Raw genomic sequence first — 22,190 nt, forward strand, 5'->3', positions numbered from 1 at the left:
CTCCCCTCCCCCTCTGGCCTCCCAGAACCAGGAGAGGCATGAAAAGGATGGAGGAAAGGTTGACTTCATACAGGCGCGGTCTCAGATTACTTGGGAGAGAAAACCTTGGAGAGGAGGTAACTTAAGGGAACTCCCCAGCTGTGGGGAGATGTGGACTTTCAGTCTTGACAACTGATCCATGGGGTAAGACCTACCGGTTATGGGCTGCTGCGTTCATTAGGCCCAACACTCCGCCAAGTCTGTGCAGGTCATAACTCTTTATTGCTAATAAAGAGTTAACTCCAACTTGAACAGTGTGATTTACTGATGGCTCCCTCCTGACAGTGGGTCTCCTTCTTCCCAAATCAGTATGGATTGATGGAGCAGTGGGGGGGGGGAGCATCTTTCCCTTCACAAATGTAGTGTGGATCTATGAGGATACTCTCCTAGATGGCTTTGAGCGTACCCAGTTGATGGCTGGTAAGAGAAAACCTCCGTCGGCCTCCTGAACACTTCCCTAAAACTTCTCACACACCCTCTCCAAGTGAGTGCCCTGTGCCCCCTTGACGGTAACATGCACAAGATGAGCAAACATGTCGCCAGTGGAGGTTGGTCCATTACGGGGACTGGGGCACTGCCCAGCCAACCTGGTTCTGCCCTCATTCAGCTTCCACCTGCCTGCCTGCTTGCATACATCCAGTCCAGGAGGTGGCGCTAGCTCTCAGCCACCATTAACAGCCATATTCACTAGGAAGTGACCCATCTATGAAAACAACACATAGGTGGCACACACACACACACACACACACACACACACACACACACACACACACACTGCATGGCCCAGACTGAGCTGGGGCATCCAAACACAGTCAGCTCAATACGTTTTGCCGCCTGAGGCAAAGGACAAGATTATATCTTCCTCCCATTCCATGTAAAGAAACTGACCAGGTTGGGGATAAGACAGTGTCCTGCCCCAACCTGAGGGCAGCAAACAAGCTTGTGGGGGGTGGGTGCACAGCAGGTTGAGAGGCATATATGCCAACATCTTGCTCTGCTTCCCTGGCCTCCAGCTCCTGCCTCCTGAATTGAGTGACACTGTCATATGGTAGGGCCGGCCCTGCAACGCCATAAGGGGGCTCAGAGGCCTCCTTTCACAGTGATATCAAAGAGGTATTTCAAGAACCGAGGCCCCAAAGAACAGCATAATTTCCTTGTCGACACAGACCACAAATGCGCGCACACACACACACACACACACACACACGTGTACGTGCATGAACAGAGGGAGAAAGATTGGTGCTGACATTTGGTAGTGCTGCGTTTATTAGCTCCGCCCCCCCCCGGGCTGAGTCTGCAAACAGCTTCGCAGAGGGCTGTGTTGTCATGCTAGCCTCCGTAATGGATACTGGATCTACGTGCAGTATTCCAGCTATGCGCCACATGCGTAAATATGATAGCGAACATGGGCTGCCAGCATGGCCCATGCAGGGATTGCTTCTCGGAAATGCTCTGTCTTTCAGAGCAAAGGTTACGAAGCAATAAAGCTGTCGCAGAAATATGTCACTGGTCGTCCTGCACCAACGAAGAGCAGATTGTGTCTTATTCTATGCTCTTACTATATAGGTCACACTGATTTCCCTTCCAACAGTGATATAAATATCTTACTTGCAGCACTAAATAGTAGTTTCCTAACCAGCGTTTCCGTACAAGTGAGGGCAAAAACATTCCCTGCTTGGAAAACTTTGACTACGCAACGTTCTGTCTCATGACAGAACCGTAAAACTGTTAATGCTAACCTGGGCATTCAGCAACTGAGTGTCAGGTCTGAAATACATCCGGACTGACCTCAGAATCGCAAGGTTTTAGGACTGGTGGAGCTCGACGCTTGTCACTTGTTTCAGTGGCTGAGAGTTGGGTTGCACTCCGCTGAATAATTTCACCTGTCCTGGGGACCACAAACCTGCCCATGTTTTCATCTAAAAGGAAAGCTGAGGCGGTCATCTTCATCACAGGCCATTTTTTAAACAGATTAGAGAATGCCCGCACTAAAACAGAGACACAATCCTCTGCCTAGTTACCCAGAAGTAAACCCCACTGAGTTCAACATGACCAACTCTCAAGAAAGTTATGCTTGAGATTGCAACTGCAAGAAAGAAACAAGAAGATTTCTAAAAACAGAACGCATTAGGGTGTTTTCTTGCATCGCCTGGTTTTTTTAGCCTACTGGCTCTCGTAGCAGCAACGCCACGAGAAAGCATTGATCGAGTGCTCAAATCCCGAAAGGGAAGCTACCCTCTAGGATGCGAGCTTGGTCACTTGGGTTGGTGACTGATTTATCACTGCACACACACGCAGAGGGAGTGGCAGCTAGGAACACGGTAAAAGCGTGGAAAAGTCCTTTGGCACGGGGTCAGCTCTTAAAGTTTCACGTCCCCCAGCCGGGCTGTGGAATCCGCCTCTCGTTTGTGCTTTCCAGCTGCACAGCCACTTCTTCTCAGCTGAGCAATCTCCACGGTTCAGGACCCCCTGGCTTAGGAAAGCGCAGTCTCCGTCTCCTTCCACTTCAAAACTGCAAAGGGAGAGGAAACAGACACGTAAACAATACAGCTGTTTGCCTGCAAAATTTCAGATGTGCTTTCCCAACCGATAGGCCCAAAGCGACATGCACTATTGGTTTACTTATATATAGCTCAGTTGGTAGAGTGTGAGACTCTGAATCTCAGGGTCCTGTGTTTGAGACCCATGTTGGGCAAAACATCCCTGCCTTGCTTGCTTTGTGCTGCACTCAAAGCTGTCGCTTGCGGCTTCTCTGGAGACCTGATGGAGAAGTAAGATCTGCTAAGAATAAGAACCTTTTTCAGCCATGGGCCGGTCCACCATCCCTCAGACCATGTGGTGGGCCGGACTATATATTTTTTTGGGAAATGAACGAATTCCTATGCCCCACAAATAACCCAGAGATGCATTTTAAATAAAAGCACACGTTCTACTCATGTAAAAATACCAGGCAGGCCCCACAAATAACCCAGAGATGCATTTTAAATAAAAGGACACATTCTATGATTCTATGTAAAATCACACTGATTCCCGGACTGTCCTTGGGCTGGATTGAAATGGCAATTGGGCCGCATCCAGCCCCTGGGCCTTAAGTTGCCTACCCCTGGCTAAGAGTGTTAATGCTGTGGACCCCTCCAGCATGTGCTCCGGCTGTATGTATGTGTCAATAAAACCATATAAGGTAAAAAGGTAAAGGACCCCTGGATGGTTAAGTCCAGTCAAAGGCGACTATGGGGTTGCGACACTCATCTCGCTTTTCAGGCCGAGGGAACCGGTGTTTGTCCGCAGACAGCTTTCCGGGTCATGTGGCCAGCAGGACTAAACTGCTTCAGGTGCAACAGAACACTGTGATGGAAACCAGAGCACACGGAAACGCTGTTTCCCTTCCTGCCTCAGTGGTACCTATTTATCTACTTGCACTGGCGTGCTTTTGAACTGCTAGGTTGGCAGCAGCTGGGACAGAGCAATGGGAGTGGGGATTCGAACTGCCGACCTTCTGATCAGCAAGCCCAAGTGGCTCAGTGGTTTAGACCATGTATATCCTAGGCTGACATCATAGCTGCCACTGACCTCTGTTCTAAGAAAACAAAACCCTGGGTAAGTCCTAGAACTATTGGTGCCTCTTGCCATTCAGAGATTGGGGCGAGCACAACATGCTAGATGGCAGGGTATTATTATTATTATTATTATTATTATTATTAGTTTTACTATTATTATTAAGCTAAACAACAACTACACAACCCACTATGAATGCCTCCAGCCTATTACTACTTTGCAGGAAGGATTCAAGCACTCACCAGATACTAGGTTTCTGGAGTTCATGTGCATTGAATGTCAACCTAGCACAGCAAATCCATTACGGAAAAAAATACCCCCCACTTTCTGTGGTTAGGAAATGCGCTGAAAAGCGTGGGGTGAACAAATGATGAAAGGGAACAACTGATGTAAACACCCTGCAAGAAGATCAGGATGAATGCTCTCTGCAGTACAACTGGACCGTAAACAAACCAGAACAGCTGATCAATCAAGACTAGGCATAGTCTAACTGCTACGTAAGCTTTGAGCAAGCAAATCAGGATGTATGCTGACTGGACAGGTTTTGTGGAGGAGCCTGTAAATTGTCAAAGTATTTCAACACCAGAGCAAAGGACACCGAAACAGCACAAGAACACCACCAAGTGCAACTCCCAATGATGTCTAGCAACGGTTGTTGAGAACAAGAGTCTTTAGCTGATGGTGCAATGGATATACGGTGGGGACTAAGCTAAGCTCCCCAAGGGTGTCATTTCATAGAATTATAGATCTGTAGAGTCGGAAGGGACCCCAAGGGCCATCTAGTCCAACCCGCTGAAATGCAGGAATGTCAGCAGTTGCCCAGTTGCAGGTGCTCAGGCATAAAGAACTCACAGGTTGTTGAAATCCGTCCCATCGGTCCATTTCCAGCTCCCTCCCGATTCTCTGAGGAGGCCAACCCAGTGGTCAAAGGGGCCTTTGTCTTGCATGGCGACTTTCTGGTTCCGAAAGAGAGAGAACGCAGGGTTCAGAATGTTTCAGAGCTGGATTTTGTACATTTGGGATAGCCAAGGGACCTGACTTTAAAATAACTTGTTTGTTTCTAAATGCTGGGCCAGCTACCAAATTTATGCATTTTTATGTGTTTATATGAAAACCAGAGCAGAGGTGAGAGATTAATAGCTGGGTTTCATCTCAGGAACACTGGGCACCATGCTCACATATTTGTTTGTTTGTTTGTTGGACTGATCAAAATACTTAAATGCCATGATTTCGTACTACAAAAGTCGTATACGAGTGTCTGTGCATGTCTACCCACACACAATAAAAAACCTCATATAGATAAAAATCATAGAGAAGTTTTCAGCCAATGTTGTATGGGAATGTTCAGGGAGGCAGGAGAGGATATATTGTTTATTAATATCCTTATATTAATATTATCCTTATTAATATTGTTTATATAATATACTTAGCAGAGTTTCACATTCCCCTTTTAACACACACCAGGTAGCTGTTGCAGGCTTGTTTAAGTCTCTCAATATCATACAATTCAGTATTGAATTGTATATTCCTGGTAAGTCCCCTTTGTATCCCTCCTAAACAAATAAACATGTCACAATCTTGTGTGAAGTACTAAAAGAAGTTTACTCACATCATCATCAGTCACAGTTGGATCCCTGAAGGCAGACTTAGTTACAAAGTAAAATGCATTTGGAACTATCCTATATGGGGATAATCCCAGCATCCTCTGTTGGCTGGAAGTCAACAGAGCATCTTTAGCTAAAAAGCTGCTCCAACGATGGAGGAAGTAAAAAAGAGAGTCGAAGAGAGAGGGTGCTGCGTGGCCTGTCCTTTGGTTACCTGGACAGGTACGGTCACGCCCACCTCTAGTCACTCGCAAAGGAAGTATGTCCCAGCCCAGGAGGAAACAGGAAGTTCCGACTGGCTGGATCCAACATTCCCTTGCATGTCCACTCTAGGAAAACAAGGAATGTTGTACTTGACTGCTACTTATGCATCACATCCCACTTGCTGAAACATGAAAACTGAAGACACTTCTTCCAGTTTCGATATAGCAATGCAGGAACTGCTGTCATGATGTCTTCCAGACATTGCTGGACTTCAGCTCCCATCAGTTCTAGCCAGTGGGAGTTGTAGTCAGACAACACCTGGAGCGAACCACATATTAAAAGGACGCATGCTCTGAAAAGAAGCCTTTAAAAAAGTATAAAGCATGCAATCTGAGCAGGCCCCTTCTCTTACCAGTTTCTCCAAGTCCGCAACCACAGCCAGGGAGGCACCGAGTGAGGAACAGTGGCGCTGGCCGGCATCCCAGGACCCTTCCAGTTGCAAGACATGATAGCAGCTCCCTTGGTTCACGATCCAGCCAGACGGGCAACAAGGGGCTAGCTCAGCTTTAGCCTCTGACGACGAGAACCAGCATTGTTTTGTTTGTTATAGAAACCCGTCCGCTTCCCGAGGAACTCAGGGGGCATGGCAGGAGGCACAAAGATTCCCCACCTCCCACAATGCAACTGGCCAGTTGTCATGTAACTCCACCCCTCACAGTACACGCTCTCACCTGTTGCTATTCTACCTGATCATTATATAAATGCATTATATGACTGTCCTGAACCTGCAGTCCCAAAGGTGGGATCCTGGCAGCAGTAGGGTGCAGGGATACCAAAAAAGGATGTCCACAACACCAGAGTGATCGGCTTTAGTGCTTTATTAAAGAAAGGTGCATAATTACCTAGCACTGGTGCAAGGTGAGGATATATATATATAGAAAGAGTAATAATAATAAAAAATGTTATTTAGGAGATTTAAATTTAATTCTAATTTATATACCAGAAACGTGGGAGATTACAAGGGGTCAAAAAATGGATATTAGAAGCAAAAAAACTTGTTCTGATGAATTGGAAGAGCCGCAAAAAGATCCCATTGAGCACATGGATTGACAATACGGACAGACTAGTTACATACGAACGAATTGCATATCGACGCAAATTAAGAATGGAGAAATCTGAAGAAATCTGGAAGGATTACTTAAGAGATAAGGCGGAAAGTGGTGGGAAGTAGGGGGAGGAGAGGTGGGGAAAATATTGTTAAAAAGGTGTAGTACTCAAATCTGAATTGTTAAATTGTGTTATTGTATTATTGTGGTTTTCGTTGTATGTGTTTTTTGTGGTTGCTGTTTGTATTGAAAAAAGGATTAAATAAATTTAAAACAAAGAAAAGAAAGGTGCATAATTACAGCAAATCAGCCTGCTTTACAGACGCAGGACGGGCACCGCAGCAAGGAGATGGCATGTCCGCACCCAAGCAAACATTCATACATTCTGTATACACAAAGCAGCACACGTCACTCTGGCCAGGGCTTCCCATCACTTTACCTGCTGTCAGGCTTTGGGGAAACGGCTTCCTCCCTCCCTTTGCCCATGGATAAGCAGAACAAAGCGAAAATAGACTCTTACCAGTTAAAGAGATGTTTAATGTTCACAGAGAAAAACAAAGATTCCATTCTCGGAGGAAAGGTGCCCCCAATTAAGGTTTCCACCCACTTCCCTCTTAGCCACCCCCATCACTTCCTCGTCTGGCAACCTGATCTTGCAACCATTTGGCCTTCTCTGCTCTCCTTGACCTTAGACTGAGTGCTAGGACACTTTCCAGCAAAAGGGAGTCTGTTAATTCTCTCTTTCCTTGTTCTTCTTCTCCTAGCTGTTCCCCACTCAGTTCTGCCCAGCTGTTGTCTTCCGAACTATGCCCCTCTGCAAACCACTGCTCCAAATCTATACTGCTCCACTGCTCCTGGGCAGCTTCAGGATCCTGGTCAGGAACAGGAAGAGGGGGAGGCTCCCACCATTCCTCATCAGAGCAGGACTCCTCAGCCTGGTCTCTGACATCTGCCCAGGTGAGGTCATAGGTGGCAAATACCCAAATCTTACAGATAGCTCCCCTTTTCTGGGCTTTTCGGAACCCAGCACCCCAGTCCCGCAGATAAGGGTAACATCAAAGCAAGCCAATTAGCTTATAGTGAAGCAAGCGAATATAATCATTTATGAGCTTGTTGCTGCAACAACTACCAATCTTTTGACGGTACCCGGCTGATTCCTACTCACTTGTGAAAACGAAGATGGTTGTCACCAAGCCCACAATCTGGATGATGAACAGCATCAGGAGGATCCATGTTATGGAATTTTGGACCCTGGAGTTTGATGGAGTGTCTGTGAAGAAGGGGAACACACTCTGCTTATTTATTTAGGGGTTTGGGTTTGTTTGTTTGCTTGCTTGCTTTTGCTGCGTGCCTGAAGTTCTGCTCCGTATATGCTCCCAATGTGATGTATGACTAAAGCAACAACAAACACAGATTCTAAACCAATACGACTTTAAAAATACAATAAAATCAATATAATACCAAAACCCCAGGAACCCCACCACCAGGCAGAGTATGAGACAGCCATGCCACATAAATCCAATCATAATAAGCGCTAAAACAATCTCGTGAGCCCCATATCCAATTGCCATAGCAGCAGAGTCAATAATAAAATATCAAGCTGTTCAATGCCATGATCGATGGTTAAAACTATCACAATATTATATTGCTTAAGAGGCCCGGGGAGAATAATCTTATTTCACTGATTTCTCTCTTTTTTTGGGGGGGGGGGGAATTATACAAAACAACAACACAGAGTTTTTGTTGTTAGGAAAGCAATGGGACAATGCAATGAAAAGTGTGGAACGAACGAAGATGTGTAAATATCCCGCAAACAAATCAGGATTGCTCATTGTTGAGATATGTGGCTCTTACGTTCTTAGCAAAGCCTTTTTACCTTCTTCCTTGTTTTCCTCCAAGTTGAAGTCAACCTGCGGCTCGATCAGCATAAGCTTATCTGTGCTGTCCTTCTCATTTCCACCAAGGACCTCTCCTTTGAAGGGTAAACACAAACCAACAATGATTTCTGACCGTATCTTCCGCAGCCGTTGGAAACATTTTGTCCAGATATGTACAGTGGTACCTCAGGTTACATACGCTTCAGGTTACAGACTCCGCTAACCCAGAAATATTACCTCGGGTTAAGAACTTTGCTTCAGGATGAGAACAGAAAATGTGCTCCGGCGGCACAGCAGCAGCAGGAGGCCCCATTAGCTAAAGTGGTGCTTCAGGTTAAGAACAGTTTCAGGATAAGAACAGACCTCCGGAATGAATTAAGTTCTTAACCCGAGGTACCACGGTATTCATATCCAGAAACATTTTATCTGGATACGTATTTTCTTATGTATCCAAGTTTCACTGGTAATCAGTGAGATCAGGTACGGGGCAACGTTTAAACTTTTGGTGGTGACTGAGAGAGCTTGGAGACTGTGCTTTGCAACTAATACTGCTTTTGTATCTGCTCACCCTGTCTGTTGGGGAACAAAAAAATTCTCACACTGATCCAGCTAGGGACCATATGCCAGAAAGGAGGTTTTTTTCTGTGCATGGAACCTAAGCTGGCTATCGGACTCCATGCCCAAACAGATGTCACATGCAAGATTTCCTATTCTGATCCAACCAGTGGTGTAGCATTGGAGGCCACAGGGGCGGTTGACCCAGGCACAAAATTATTAGGGGTGCGAAATTTCAACACCCAGTACTGCCTCAGTACAGCTGCTTGCTTCCATCGCTGGGCTGTGTTGAAAACAGCTTCTCCATGCGAACCAGGAAGTGACTTCTGCAGACATTGGAACTACTCTTATTTTCTTATCTCTGCAGCAGCGGTCTCCTGGGTGACGCTGATGCCGCTAGGCAGTTGAATGTGCATGCGTACTCTGTCTGCTTCCTTTCCTCACACCCCTCTACATGGCCCCGGGCACCGGCAACCCATGCTATACCACTGGATCCAACACTCAGGGACACACAAGTATAGTTCACTTTCAAAAGGCATGAAATCGTAGGGGGATGTATTCAGTATCCTTTCCTCCCTCTCCACCCCCAATAAGTTGATTAGTGCAATGGCTCCCAGTGTTTCCCCCCACGGCCACTTGAAAATTGCTGAGGGTCTTAGTGGCTCACATCAACCTGTTGCAGCAATTGCAATGCACTGTGCTAGGTACTAGATTCACTATTTAACTGCATCGAGATTAAGCTTTTTAATAGTGTATTGGCACCCTCCCCGTGGAACGCCCTCCCACCAGATGTCAAAGAGAACAACAACTACCAGACTTTTAGAAGACATCTGAAGGCAGCCCTCTTTAGGGAAGCTTTTAATGTTTGATGTATTACAGTATTTTAATATTTTTTTGGAAGCCACCCAGAGTGGCTGGGGAAGCCCAGCCAGATGGGCGGGGTATAAATAATAAATTATTATTATTATTATTATTATTATTATTATTATTATTATTATTATTATAATTCTAGCCTCACATCAGCTTCACTGCTAATCCTCTCCACCCCTTTTAAGTGACTTCTCCCCTGTTGCTTCTGGTCTGTCCTGTTCACCTTCTGGGTGGTCTACCAGGTTCTAAGAACGATGGAGCTACTGTACCCCACTGTTCTTCACAACCCCTGAATTAAACTCAGTGCTCCGTGGGCCATAGTTTGGGAATCCCTGGATTAGTGCAATTTTTCTTTCTTATTTTTTTTTGGGGGGGGAAGCACCACTATAATTATATTATACTTAGCATTTTACTACATAGGAAAAACTACCACATTCATGCATATTTATGTTCTAAATCAGGCCTAGGCAAACTCGGCCCTCCAGATGTTTTGGGACTACACAACTCCCACGATTCCTAGCTAACAGGACCAGTGGTCAGGGATGATGGGAATTGCAGTCTCAAAACATCTGGAGGGCCGAGTTTGCCTAGGCCTGTTCTAAATCCAATGCATGGTTTCCGTTTATCTTTAAAATGTTCTCATTCTTGTTTGCCTTCTCTTGCTCTAATCAATTCCGGGAGCCTGTACATTGTTGCTACCTTCCAGATTTTTGTGAGCTATTCTTTCACTGTCGGTGGGGACTTATTTTTCCCGTTTTTGTGCTGCAAGCCTTTGAAGAGCTATGCATGCAGAGTTGAATCCCCACCTCCACCTCAAACGAAACCAGTTCTGCAAAGCTGCCCTGGTATATTTCCCTCCCCTTGACGGGGTGCAGGACATGGAACTATAAAATGGCGTGAGGATAAACCTGTGGTTTTACTTCCAGACATTTATCTAATAATTCCCATAACGTTTGCTTCAGGATATCACAAGCCATGCACTTTTTGTTACAAAATGCTACATTTCTTTACCGTTTCCTTTAATGCAAGTTGCTGCGTTTGAGTATCCTATAATGCCAGAATTGGAAGGCTTCGATCTTGGAAAACTGTCCTCCCGTCTGGGAATCACAGTGTGTGATGAATGATCCCAGGATTTTCTGCAGACTGAACAGAGTGGGGCTTGATCCTCAACACAGAAAAGATTTAATATTTCCTTGTGTATCGCACAGATACTCTGAGCTGACTGTTTTGTTTCATCCACTGTGGTCAGCCGGGTGGCCTCTTCCATTTTTCCAAGAGGTTCATAAGAGCCTGCCTTATTTCTCAGAAAGGTTTCTCTGCATTCAGGGCAAGTGACTTTTTCCTTTAGTTCATCCACCCAGGATCGGCTGGAGCACGACGGGCAAAAGCTGTGCCCGCAGGGTTGTGTGGCTGGGCCTTGGCAAGGCTTCAAGCAGATCGAACAAACCCTTTCGCCACTGGGACATATTAGAGAGTGCGCATCCATCACACTGGCTAGAAAGAAGAGAATAAGAAAATTCTTACGTTTCTAGTAGAGAGAGCATAATTGTAAACTGGTTGTGTTACAGCATGAGTAGTCAAGATGTTTTTGGACTACAGCTTGCATTAAGGTAAAAGGTAAAGGGCCCTTGGACAGTTAAGTCCAGTCAAAGGCGACTATGAGGTTGTGGCACTCATCTCGCTTTCAGCATTTGTCCACAGGCAGCTTTCCGGGTCACGTGGCCAGCATGACTAAACTGCTTCTGGCGCAACGGAACACCGTAAAAAACCCCAGAGTTTACCTTCCCTGCCACCGTGGTACCTATTTATCTACTTGCACTGGTGTGCTTTTGAACTGCTAGGTTGGCAGGAGTTGGGACAGAGCAACGGGAGCTCACTCCATAATGCGGATTCGAACCACCGACTTTCCGATCGGCAAGCCCAAGAGGCTCAGTGGTTTAGACCACAGCGCCACCTGCATCCAGCTTGCATTAGCCGCAGCCAGAATGACCAATGGACAAGGAATCTGGAAGGCATCACTCTGGCTGCTCCTGCGTCAAGAGCCTTTTCAGTCGAGGGTGAGCAGTAGGAACAGAAGCTGGTCAGTTCAAGCTCTGGTGGAAGAGGAGTTCAGGGAGAGAACCTGCAAGTTTTCTGGTGTGGGAACCACAGCTCTGGGGTAGATCACTTGCTTTGCAAATTCAATCTTTGCCTTACGTTAAAAGGGATCTGAGAGTAAGTGAAAGATTTCTGCTGGAGACCCACAACACTAGGCTAGATGGACAAATCTCTGGCCTGGTATACGGCACGTTGTGTTCTTAAGTCCCAACCCATTTACATAAACACCCCAAAGCGTCCCCTCCACAGATACTCACACAGAGAGCAGAAATGATCCAGTTACACTATACCCAGATGCCTGCAGAAGAGCTCATTCCAGATTCGACTCAAGCAGAGGTCAAGAAGCAGGGACTATAAGGGATGGCTACCTTCCTGCTAGCCAGCTAGTTATTTCCCGAACCCCTAATAAGGTGGTTGGCTGGATCCTGCGTGGGAAGCACAACCCAGCCATTGCCTCTCCCCAAAAGGAATGCCCTCAACAGTCCGTTTCATTGCAGCTGCCCTGAATATCTCTCAGGTTGTGGTGGGCGGTCATAAACTCAGATGGGTCAAAATGACCTATCTGCTGACCCCAATGGACCCTGCAGTGGTTAGGACACCGGCATAAAAATTATAAAGTAGATGCGACCAACCCCGTCACGAAAAACAGGGAGGCTGAGGTAGAAAAAAGATCGGTAAGGAAAGAACAACGGGGTGAAGTCTCAGAAGTGATTGCTGCACTTTAATTAATCTGGCTGCATATCAGAGGAACTGTCGCTATTGTGAAAAAGTCGGAACGAGCCAATTTTCTATTACTCGCAATAGCTCAATATCTAGAAGAATGATTTGCAGTTAATCTAGTACATTTTGTATAACACCTTCTCCGTCAGAAGAATGGCAATGAAGAAAACTGCAAGGTGAGCTTTTGAATCTTCAAAGCATTTCAAGTGTGAAGTCTTGCTATAAACCTAAAGACATCCTTGCTTGGCCAGATACTATTGTTAGTCTCTGAGCAGAAAGCGTTCTCAGTGGTCCCAGCATGTTCTTTGGCATAAAGGCTACTGGTGAATTTCCCAACAGATCTTGCTCCCACACTTAAATTTCTAAGGTGGTTGGAGTGGTGGGGAGAAACCCGAAGCCACAGTTCTGGATTTTTGCAGAGAACAAATCAGGCCCGGCTGTTCCCATCTCTAGGCTCAGGAATTGGCTGTTCTGCTTTCTGTGATCACCCCCAGTCAGGAGGGGGGGCAGGAGACTGAACCCCACTCCTTATGGTTCTCTCCTTCCGGTCCACCTATTCAGAGATGTACAGTGGTACCTCGGGTTACAAACACCTCGGGTTACAGACTCCGCTAACCCGGAAGTAGTACCTCGGGTTAAGAACTTTACCTCAGGATGAGAATGGAAATCGCGCGGCGGCAGCCGGAGGCCCCATTAGCTAAAGTAGTACCTCAGGTTAAGAACGGTTTCAAGTTAAGAATGGACCTCTGGAATGAATTAAGTTAATAACCAGAGGTAGCAGTGTATCTTTTAAGAAAAACAGTCCTTGACCGCTTCACCACAGCCCCGATCCTGCCTGTTCTGCTAACTGTTCCCTGACCAAACTTCAGTTTGACAACCAAGAATGACAAGGCTGCGTGGGGCACCTCAGGCAGCATCCAGACTAACCTCTCAAACTTTAAGCAGCATTATTATTTCCATATTACAGATGATGGGTGTGTGTGTGCATGAAGGCTGGAAGAAAGCAGCTCGCCTAAGACACCGGGAAAGGATGCTTTCTGGATTGTAGCTCAGGCTAGAATCCTGCACACACAAAAACTGGGAGTAAGCCCCGTGAAATTCAATGGGACTTGCTTCTGAGCAGATTGCACTGGCCATATCTTCGCTCCCTGTATCATAAGACATGCCGAATAACTTGGAAGATTTTATTCCGCAAAGTAGAATGATAGGTAAGGCAAAAGGTAAAGGGCCCTTGGATGGTTAAGTCCAGTCAAAGGCGACTATGGGGCTGTGACACTCATCTCGCTTTCAGGCTGAGGGAGCCGGCATTTGTCCACAGACAGCTTTCCGGGTCATGTGGCCAGCAGGACTAAACTGCTTCTGGTGCAACGGAACACTGTAACAAAAACTAGAGCGCACAGAAACACCATTTACCTTCCTGCCACAGCAGTACCTATTTATCTACTTGCGCTGGCGTGCTTTCGAACTGCTAGGTTGGCAGGAGGTGGGACAGAGCAACGGGAACTCACTCCATAATGGGGATTCGAACCACCGACTTTCCAATCGACAAGCCCAAGAGGCTCAGTGGTTTAGACCACAGCGCCACCCGCGTCCAGCTTGCATTAGCCGCAGCCAGAATGACCAATGGAAGAGGAATCTGGAAGGCACCACTCTGGCTGTTCCTGACTCAAGAGCCTTTTCAGCCGAGGGTGAGCAGTAGGAACAGAAACTGGTCAGTTCAAGGTCTGGTGGAAGAGGAGTTCAGGGAGAGCACCTGCAAGTTTTCAGGTGTGGGAACCACAGCTCTGGGGTAGATCACTTGCTTTGCAAATTCAATCTTTGCCTTACGTTAAAAGGGATCTGAGAGCAAGTGAAGTGAAAGATTTCTGCTGGAGACCCACAACACTAGGCTAGATGGACAAATCTCTGGCCTGGTATACGGCACGTTGTGTTCTTAAGTCCCAACCCATTGACATAAACACCCCAAAGCGTCCCCTCCACAGATACTCACATAGAGAGCAGAAATGACCCAGTTAGACTATACTAGTCCAACCTGTTACTTTTAGCTGTCCTTCACACACCAAGCCTTTACAAATTCTTGGTGACGTACCTGGAATGTCACCGTCTCGAGTTCCTCTCAAACCAGTTTAGGGGGGAAAGTTGAGCTCCTGGCTGAATCCTAGTTTTCCACCCTAACCTCAGGCCTTCTCTTGGCTCTTTCTCAGGGGCAAGGAGATTTGGTCAGTTCTGACAGCTCCCAAGGAAACCTGCAACTAGCTGAAAGGGGAGCTCAGCACGGCACTGGACCTGGGAGGGAGCTTGGAGCGTAAGATGGGTCATTCTGCCTAGCTGAGCAGGCTATATCGGGCCCAGCTTGGTTTTGCCAAGGCCAGCAGACATTAAATAACAGAGGGATGTCAACACGAAGGAGGCCGAGGGGTTTTTTGGAGCGACAGGCACAAGTGCGACCCATAGTGACCCATGTGGAAGGAGGGAACATTTTAAGGGAACCATTTCAAATCCTGGGCAGTAAACAGGTCAGGTCCGCCAGCTCCAAAGGTTCTGAAATTACAAACCTGAATCCCCTGAGTCAGTACGCAACAGGGCTCCTTGAAATAACGGTAGTATGGAAACCGGAATGCATTTTTATTCACCGCCGTTCTGGTTCCTGGGTCAAACGAGGACTTGGGTCTTTTGGCAGGTATGCGTGTTTAGTTCCCTTCTGGGCAGTTGGTGCCTCCAGACTGTGACAGATATTTGGCATTTGAGTGCTTATGCCTTGCGTTTCATGAAGCTGCAAGCGTAATTCCCTCTGCCGAAGAAGAGGGAATGCTGAATTGCAGAATAATCTCCCTTGCAGAAGAGAGCTTAAGTTTCTTGCAGAATTTGGCCGATTTGCAGAACTATCCAAAGTTGTTTGCTGGTATTTGACACACACACTCTGGATTTCTAAGGTCCTCAAAATCATTTTGCTGCTGCCAGTATTCGCTCAGTGACCTGGCTCGTATGTCACGGTAAACTAAACTGTAGCTTATTGGCACTACACAAACATAACAGGCCTATAGCTTGTACTTCCCTGGTCTATTTTACTCCTGCACTGTGCTGAGCTTGGCTTAACGTGTTGTCCAAAGATGGGATCATGATTAATCTCTCCTCACCAGCCACGAGCTGTAGTCAGTTTTATCCATGGCCACTGTTGCAACAGTTATGAACTAATAAAGGCAAGACTTACAAAGGTTTCATACATTAAGACTTGGGGGCTTCAGAGGAAGACTCTAACCACTGCAGTTAAAGGTTATGTGTTTATTTAAAGGTGTTTTCGCCCTGCTCACTGGTCGAAGAGGTTCCAAGAGCAGCTAGCATAAGAGGGCCAGTTGAAAAGTTGCAGCACAAAAGGAAAAAGAAGCAGGGAGGGAAGAGGAAAGCAAGCAAGCTCTGGCACTGGTTCTTACAAGTTCTGTAATCACATTCTTAATAATGATGGGATGGAGAATTCGGCAAGAGGAGGAACTAAATGGAGCCACTCTCTCAGAACAGCCAAGAGAGAGGCCTTGCTTTGGCCTGATGGAAAGACTGCTGTCAAGTTAGTCCAGGCTTTCCCAAACTTGGGTCTCCAGATGTTGTTAGACTACAACTCCCATCATCCCTAGCTGGTGTGAACAGCAGTCAGGGGTGATGGGCGTTGTAGTGCAACAATAGCCGAGGACTCAAGATAGAGAAAGGCTGGGTTAGTCAGCACTGGGTTAGTGTGGAAGGTTCTAGAAAGACCACTGCTAATAGGGTTGGCTTATCTCACGCAACACAGGCTCGCAGATCATAGCTTGATTATTATCTACACTTATTTTTAAATATGAGCTCTCATTATTTCCATTAGCTTCTGTTTACCACAAAAATTCATGAGGCAATATGGGATGCAACCTCTTTTTTCTTTTTTTTTTCATGCCCTGGCTCATGTACTCCTAGGAAAGAAGGTAAGCAGGCAAATTATTTTTCTGGCATGGTGATAAATTACAACAGAGTCCCTGTAAGCATGCCTTATTTCTCAATGGGCAAAATGAGGCTTTAGCTTTTGTTGTTGTTGTTGTTAAAAGGGGGGAGAAATATTAATTTCCATTTTTAACAAATATTTTAAAAACTGAAGTTTTGCACAAGATTTTTTATAGTTGCCAAGGAGTGAAGAGATCTTGTGTAAGACCTCTCTCCCTCTGTCTCTTTTTAAAAATCCTGATGTATGTATTGTTATTCTATGAGGAGTAATGGCTTTGAGGATTTTTTTTTAAAAACTATCAATCATTATAGAAATGAAATAATTAAAACACCCCCCCCACATACATTATCCACCAGGCTGCCACCCCACCCCACCCTGCCTGCCACCTTCTTCTTTGGCGAACACTTGTGGCCAAGTAAGATTGTCTTCCATAAACACAGTTTTAACAGTGAGTCCGTAAGTGACTGTGGAGGCCAATTCTGGATCCACACGTCCTTCCACAGTGGGGACACAAGTTTCCGGGCGGGAGTTGATCCATGGGGTCATGAAGAGTCGGACACGACTAAACAACAACAACAACATAGAGGCAATACATACATACATACATCTTTTTCTTTGGCGATCACTCGTAGCTGAGTAAGATTGTCTTCCATAAACACGGTTTTAACAATGAGTCCATAAGTGACTTTGGAGGCCAATTCTGGATCCACATGTCCTTCCACAGTGGGGATATTGGTTTCCGGGTGGGCGTTGATCACAGTGTGGATTTGCCAAGCGTGCCTTCCTCTTAGCACGCTTCTCACTTGCGTCCTGAGTTTGAGTGCCTTCAAAGCCCATGACACCTTTGGTAAAGGCTGTCCTCCAACTGGAGCGCTCGCAGGCCAGTGTTTCCCAGGTGTCAGTGTTTATACTACATTTTTAAAGATTTGCCTTGAGACAGTCTCTAAACCTCTTTTGTTGACCACCAGCATTACGCTTTTCATTTTTAAGTTCGGAATAGAGTAGTTGCTTTGGAAAACGATAATCAGGCATCTGCACAACATGACCAGCACAACATGACCAGTCCAACGAAGTTGATGTTGAAGAATCATTGTTTCGACACTGGTGATCTTTGCTTCTTCTAGCCTGCTCCTCGCCCCCAGTCTGGGCACAATTTCTCCTCCTCCTCTTCTTCTTCTTCTTCTTTTCACCACCCATGTTTTCAAAAGAGGGCAACTTTCACCCATGCCAAGAGGCTGATGGCGAGAGTTGGGTGCGCCCTGCTTTTTAGGTGCGCTCAGTCCCAGCCGGGTGTGAGCAACAGAAGGGTGCAATCTGGCAGCATGCTCCCTTTTTCAGAGGGAGGGGAAGACTTCTGTGCAGGGAAGAAACCGAAAGCAAACAGCTCGCCATTGCTGCGACAGAGGAAGCTTCCTAGCCCTTAGCCCAGGAATCCGCCTTCTCGGTCAAGATCCCTGGGGCAGGAAGAATCGGCGCAGAACACAACTTGCTTGTCCACGCTTCCGCCTGTCGCATGCCTAGGAATCATGGGTCTGTCGCAAGAAAACAGGGGTTCGTCATAGATGATCACTACTAAGCAGGGGCATTTAGAGTAAGATCTGTTATTTGATTATTGATGTAAACCCCCAAGATGTATTTTCTATAGTTTTTACCTCTATCTTCAGTACATTTCATTTCATTTCATTGCTATGGCTAGTGGCTGATGCAAATAAAGATTCTTCTTATTCTGATTCTACTAAGCTCCTTTTTGTAAAAAGAAATAAAAGGACTTTCGGAAATGGGCAACTCAGCGTTTTAACCTGTGCAACAGCGCCCCCTGCAGGAGTCAGCAAAAGGCAAGCAGGCATCTGCCAAACCAGAAACATTTCATTTTAGGGCTCCCGCTTCATATTTGCAAGTGAAAAAACACAAAGTTGAACTTCAAGTAAAACCATAAAGCAATGCTGCCGTCACGTAGACGAGAGATCCTCGGTAAACAGGGGCTCTCCCCCATGAGCTGTCAGTGATCGGGCTCTGTGTCTCAATGCCCAAGGAAAAGGGTTTGTTTTGTTTTTAAATGTAGCAATAGAGGAGAATTGTGCAAGCACAAGACCCATGGAGCAGCGTGGGAGAGGAGACAGTTTCGAGTAGCCGTGCGTAATAAAGTCGCCCGAATATGAATGGCAGTCAGTAATTCACTTAGCATTATGATTGACAGGTTGGAAAATAAGTTGAAAAATGTGTATTCCACGCATGTCCCAATTCCACTGGGCAACAACTAAAATGTGTATGTACCAAAAGATGGGTGTATCAGGGAAATCCAGTTTAAAGGATAAAGAGCATCAGGAAGAAATTTCTGACTGTAAGAGCTGTTCGACAGTGGAGCGGTATCTGTCCGGGGGTTGTGGGTTCTCCTTCCTTGCAGGTTTTAAAGCAGTGCTTGCATGGCCATCTGTCATGGATGCTTTAGTTGAGATTCCTGCATTGCAGGGGGTTGGACTAGATGACCCTTGGGGTCCCTTCCAACTCTAAGATTCCAAGTACGCGCTGGCATTTTGATGGTGATGTCATGTGGATGGTGCAAAAGGGTTTCAACCATGAGCAGCACTGACTCTGCAGTAAACTTGTGTTTGGAAACACCCAGGGACTTTCACCCTTGAAAGTGATTTTTCCCAGCCCAAATATAGGGATAGACCAAATGGCCTCAAAGGAATGTGGACTCAAAAAGGATTTATATACAGTGGTACCTCAGGTTAAGTACTTAATTGGTTCCGGAAGTCCGTTCTAAGCCTGAAGCGGACTTTCCCATTGAAAGTACAGTGGTACCTCAAGTTAAGAACTTAATTCGTTCTGGAGATCCGTTCTTAACCTGAAACTGTTCTTAACCTGAGGTACCACTTTAGCTAATGGGGCCTCCTGCTGCCGCCGCGTGATTTCTGTTCTCATCCTGAGGTAAAGTTCTTAACCTGAGGTACTATTTCTGGGTTAGCGGAGTTTGTAACCTGAAGCGTCTGTAACCCAAGGTACCACTGTAATGGAGAGTGGATTGATGTCAGGGTTTGGCTCCCGGCATTCGCAGAGGCCTCTGAGAGCTCCGTAGTCCGGGCTTGGCTCCAGGCAGCGGCGAGGCCTCTGAGAGCTCAGAAAACTTACTTCCGGGTTATGTACAGTCGTTCGTAACCCCAAAAAATGTAACTTGAAGCGTTTGTAACCTGAGGTACCATTGTATAGTCTTTATCATGGGAAAAGTTATTGAAAGAAGATTTAAAATTTACAGCTTGCTATAGGTTGAAAGAAAATTATATGAAAATGGTGTACCTGGTGTATCTGTTACACCTAGTAAATCAGCAAGAATGTATAAAACCACTTCAAATATGTGTTGGAAATGTAAAAAGAAAGAAGGTACCTTTTGTCATATGTGGTGGACATGTGGGATGGTAAAAAGCATTCTGGGAAATGATATATAATGAACTGAAAAAAATGTTTAAGATGACTTTTGTTAAAAAACCAGCAGCTTTTTTATTAGGAATTATAGGTATGGAATTACCAAAAGAGAAGAAAAGACTGTTTATGCACGCGACGACAGCAGCAAGGATGCTTTTAGCCCAGAGATGGAAAGAAGGCAAAGTCCTGACCAGAGAAGAATGGCAGACCAAGTTAATGAACTATGCCAAAATGGCAAAAATGACAGGGAAGGTCAGAAATCAGGAAGACCAATTTTTTATTAAGGACTGGAATAATTTTATAACATATCTTAGAGACCAATGTAAACAGGAGTACAGTGGACGTTCGGGTTGTGAACATGATCCGTGTGGGATGCACGTTTGCAACCTGCAGCGTTCGCAACCTGCGTCTGCGCACGCACAGGTTGCATTTTGGTGCTTCTGCACGTGCGATTTAGCACTTCTGCACATAAAGGTAAAGGGACCTCTGACCGTTAGGTCTAGTCGTGACCGACTCTGGGGTTGTGACGCTCATCTCACTTTACTGGCCAAGGGAGCCGGCGTACAGCTTCTGGGTCATGTGGCCAGCATGACTAAGCCGCTTCTGGCGAACCAGAGCAGCACACGGAAACACCGTTTACCTTCCCGCCAGAGTGGTACCTATTCATCTATTTGCACTTTGACGTGCTTTCAAACTGCTAGGTTGGCAGGTGCAGGGAGCGAGAAACGGGAGGTCACCCTGTCGCGGGGATTCGAACCGCTGACCTTCTGATCGGCAAGCCCAAGAGGCTCAGTGGTTTAGACCACAGCCCCACCCACGTCCCACTTCTGTACATGTGCGACCACAAAAACCTGGACGTAGCCCATTCTTGTACTTCCTGGTGTTGGCGGTCTGCAACCCGAAGAAACGCAACCTGAAGTGGCTGTAACCCGAGGTACAATAACGCTTGTAAAGTAACATGAGCTTTGGACACTATGGATATATAATAGATATAGTACAGTAAGAGATGCAGGAATAAAATTTAGAAATGGAACTGAGGGAAGGAGGGAGGGAGGTCTGAAGTTTTGAGAGAAGCTTGTGTTTTTTTCTTTCTTTTTCGTTTGGAATTATTGTTTGTTGGATATAATCATTATGTAAAACTAAATTTTAAAATTTGCAAAACAACAAACAAACAAAAAGCATTTACACACTACACTGTACACATGAGTGACGTGTTTTCTGTCAATGCTAAGAAGGATCAGACAACAGAAGATGGGCAGAAGAAGGAGTTTGGATTTGATATCCCGCTTTATCACTACCTGAAGGAGTCTCAAAGCGGCTCACATTCTCCTTTCCCTTCCTCCCCCACAACAAACACTCTGTGAGGTGAGTGGGGCTGAGAGACTTCCGAGAAGTGTGACTGGCCCAAGGTCACCCAGCAGCTGCATGTGGAGGAGCGGAGACGCGAACCCGGTTCCCCAGATTACAAGTCCACCGCTCTTAACCACTACACCACACTGGCTTTGGGGACTCTGGGGACATGCTGCCAGTCAGTTTTGGAAATTCTGGGCTAGATCATAGAATGATAGAATTGCAGAGTTGGAAAGAACTCTGAGGATCATCTAGGCCAACCCCTCTGCAGTGCAGGAATTTGCAGCTGTCCCATTCGGGGATCAAACCTGCAACCTTGGCATTATCAGCACTGCACTTCCTATATTCCTAAAGGTACCAGTCTAAGCAAAACATAAACAAATATAAGGTTGTCTCACCAGGCTCTCAGTGTCAAAACTGTTGGGATAATCAGACCTAGGAGAGAGGAGGCAGATGTTCAGTGGCAGGAGGTCTGAGTGGCCTCGTCTGGGGAGGTATTTGAAAAGCCTTCCTTCTAGTGTTCGGGTTCTTACCACGGGGCATAGACCCTTTCAGCCCAAGATAACAGAAACATGGATGGGTCATGTGATGTTTATCACTTTGGGTGCCGAGTGGAACCAGACCAAACCGAAGCAATCTAGTTCCAGCGTCCCAGAAGTTCGCTTGGTGGGGTTGTGTGTGCATGGGAAGCTGGGTGATTTTGCTCCACCCAAGGGTGGACGGCATGACCTCACCAGCGGTGTGCTTATCTGTTCCCAACAGCTGAGAAATGAAGTTCTGGCTTCATACCCTGTATGCAAACATCTACCCTGATCTAGCCTCA

At 46.2% G+C, this 22,190-nt stretch overlaps 1 protein-coding gene across 9 annotated transcripts; it reads right to left on the bottom strand.

The window, feature by feature from the left end:
• Nucleotides 1-1,287: 1,287 nt before the first annotated feature.
• On the bottom strand, nt 1,288-22,046 carry LOC310837818 (C-type lectin domain family 2 member B-like). 9 transcript variants are annotated; one of them, XM_083724970.1, is made up of 9 exons: nt 21,766-22,046; nt 17,200-17,948; nt 15,183-16,969; nt 10,822-11,304; nt 8,385-8,480; nt 7,674-7,778; nt 5,815-5,975; nt 4,447-4,550; nt 1,288-2,551 (listed from the first exon to the last, which is right to left on the bottom strand). In XM_083724970.1, the coding sequence occupies exons 4-9, from the start codon at nt 11,294-11,296 to the stop codon at nt 2,350-2,352; spliced, it is 1,143 nt and encodes a 380-aa protein (XP_083581096.1). In that variant the 5' UTR covers nt 11,297-11,304; nt 15,183-16,969; nt 17,200-17,948; nt 21,766-22,046; the 3' UTR covers nt 1,288-2,349. The 9 variants fall into 9 exon arrangements, 7 of the variants coding, with proteins under 7 accessions (XP_083581096.1, XP_083581099.1, XP_083581098.1 ...); XM_083724973.1 differs by having other exon boundaries at nt 17,200-18,126; nt 21,766-22,020; XR_014560626.1 differs by lacking the exons at nt 15,183-16,969; nt 17,200-17,948 and having other exon boundaries at nt 1,288-2,968; nt 3,037-4,550; nt 21,766-21,990.
• Between the last annotated feature and the right edge of the window lie 144 nt (nt 22,047-22,190).

Source organism: Podarcis gaigeae, assembly GCF_964106915.1.
Source record: "Podarcis gaigeae genome assembly, chromosome: 2".
Taxonomy (NCBI): Eukaryota; Metazoa; Chordata; class Lepidosauria; order Squamata; family Lacertidae; genus Podarcis; species Podarcis gaigeae.

Coding starts and splice junctions, on each gene's coding strand:
- LOC310837818 (XM_083724970.1), bottom strand. CDS start 11,296: ATGGATGCGCACTCTCTAATATGTCCCAGTGGCGAAAGGGTTTGTTCG. Junction 7,779..8,384: donor GGAGGAAAACAAGGAAGAAG/GTAAAAAGGCTT, acceptor CCTTCTTCACAG/ACACTCCATCAAACTCCAGG. Junction 2,552..4,446: donor GGGACGGATTTCAACAACCT/GTGAGTTCTTTA, acceptor CTCCCTTTGCAG/TTTTGAAGTGGAAGGAGACG.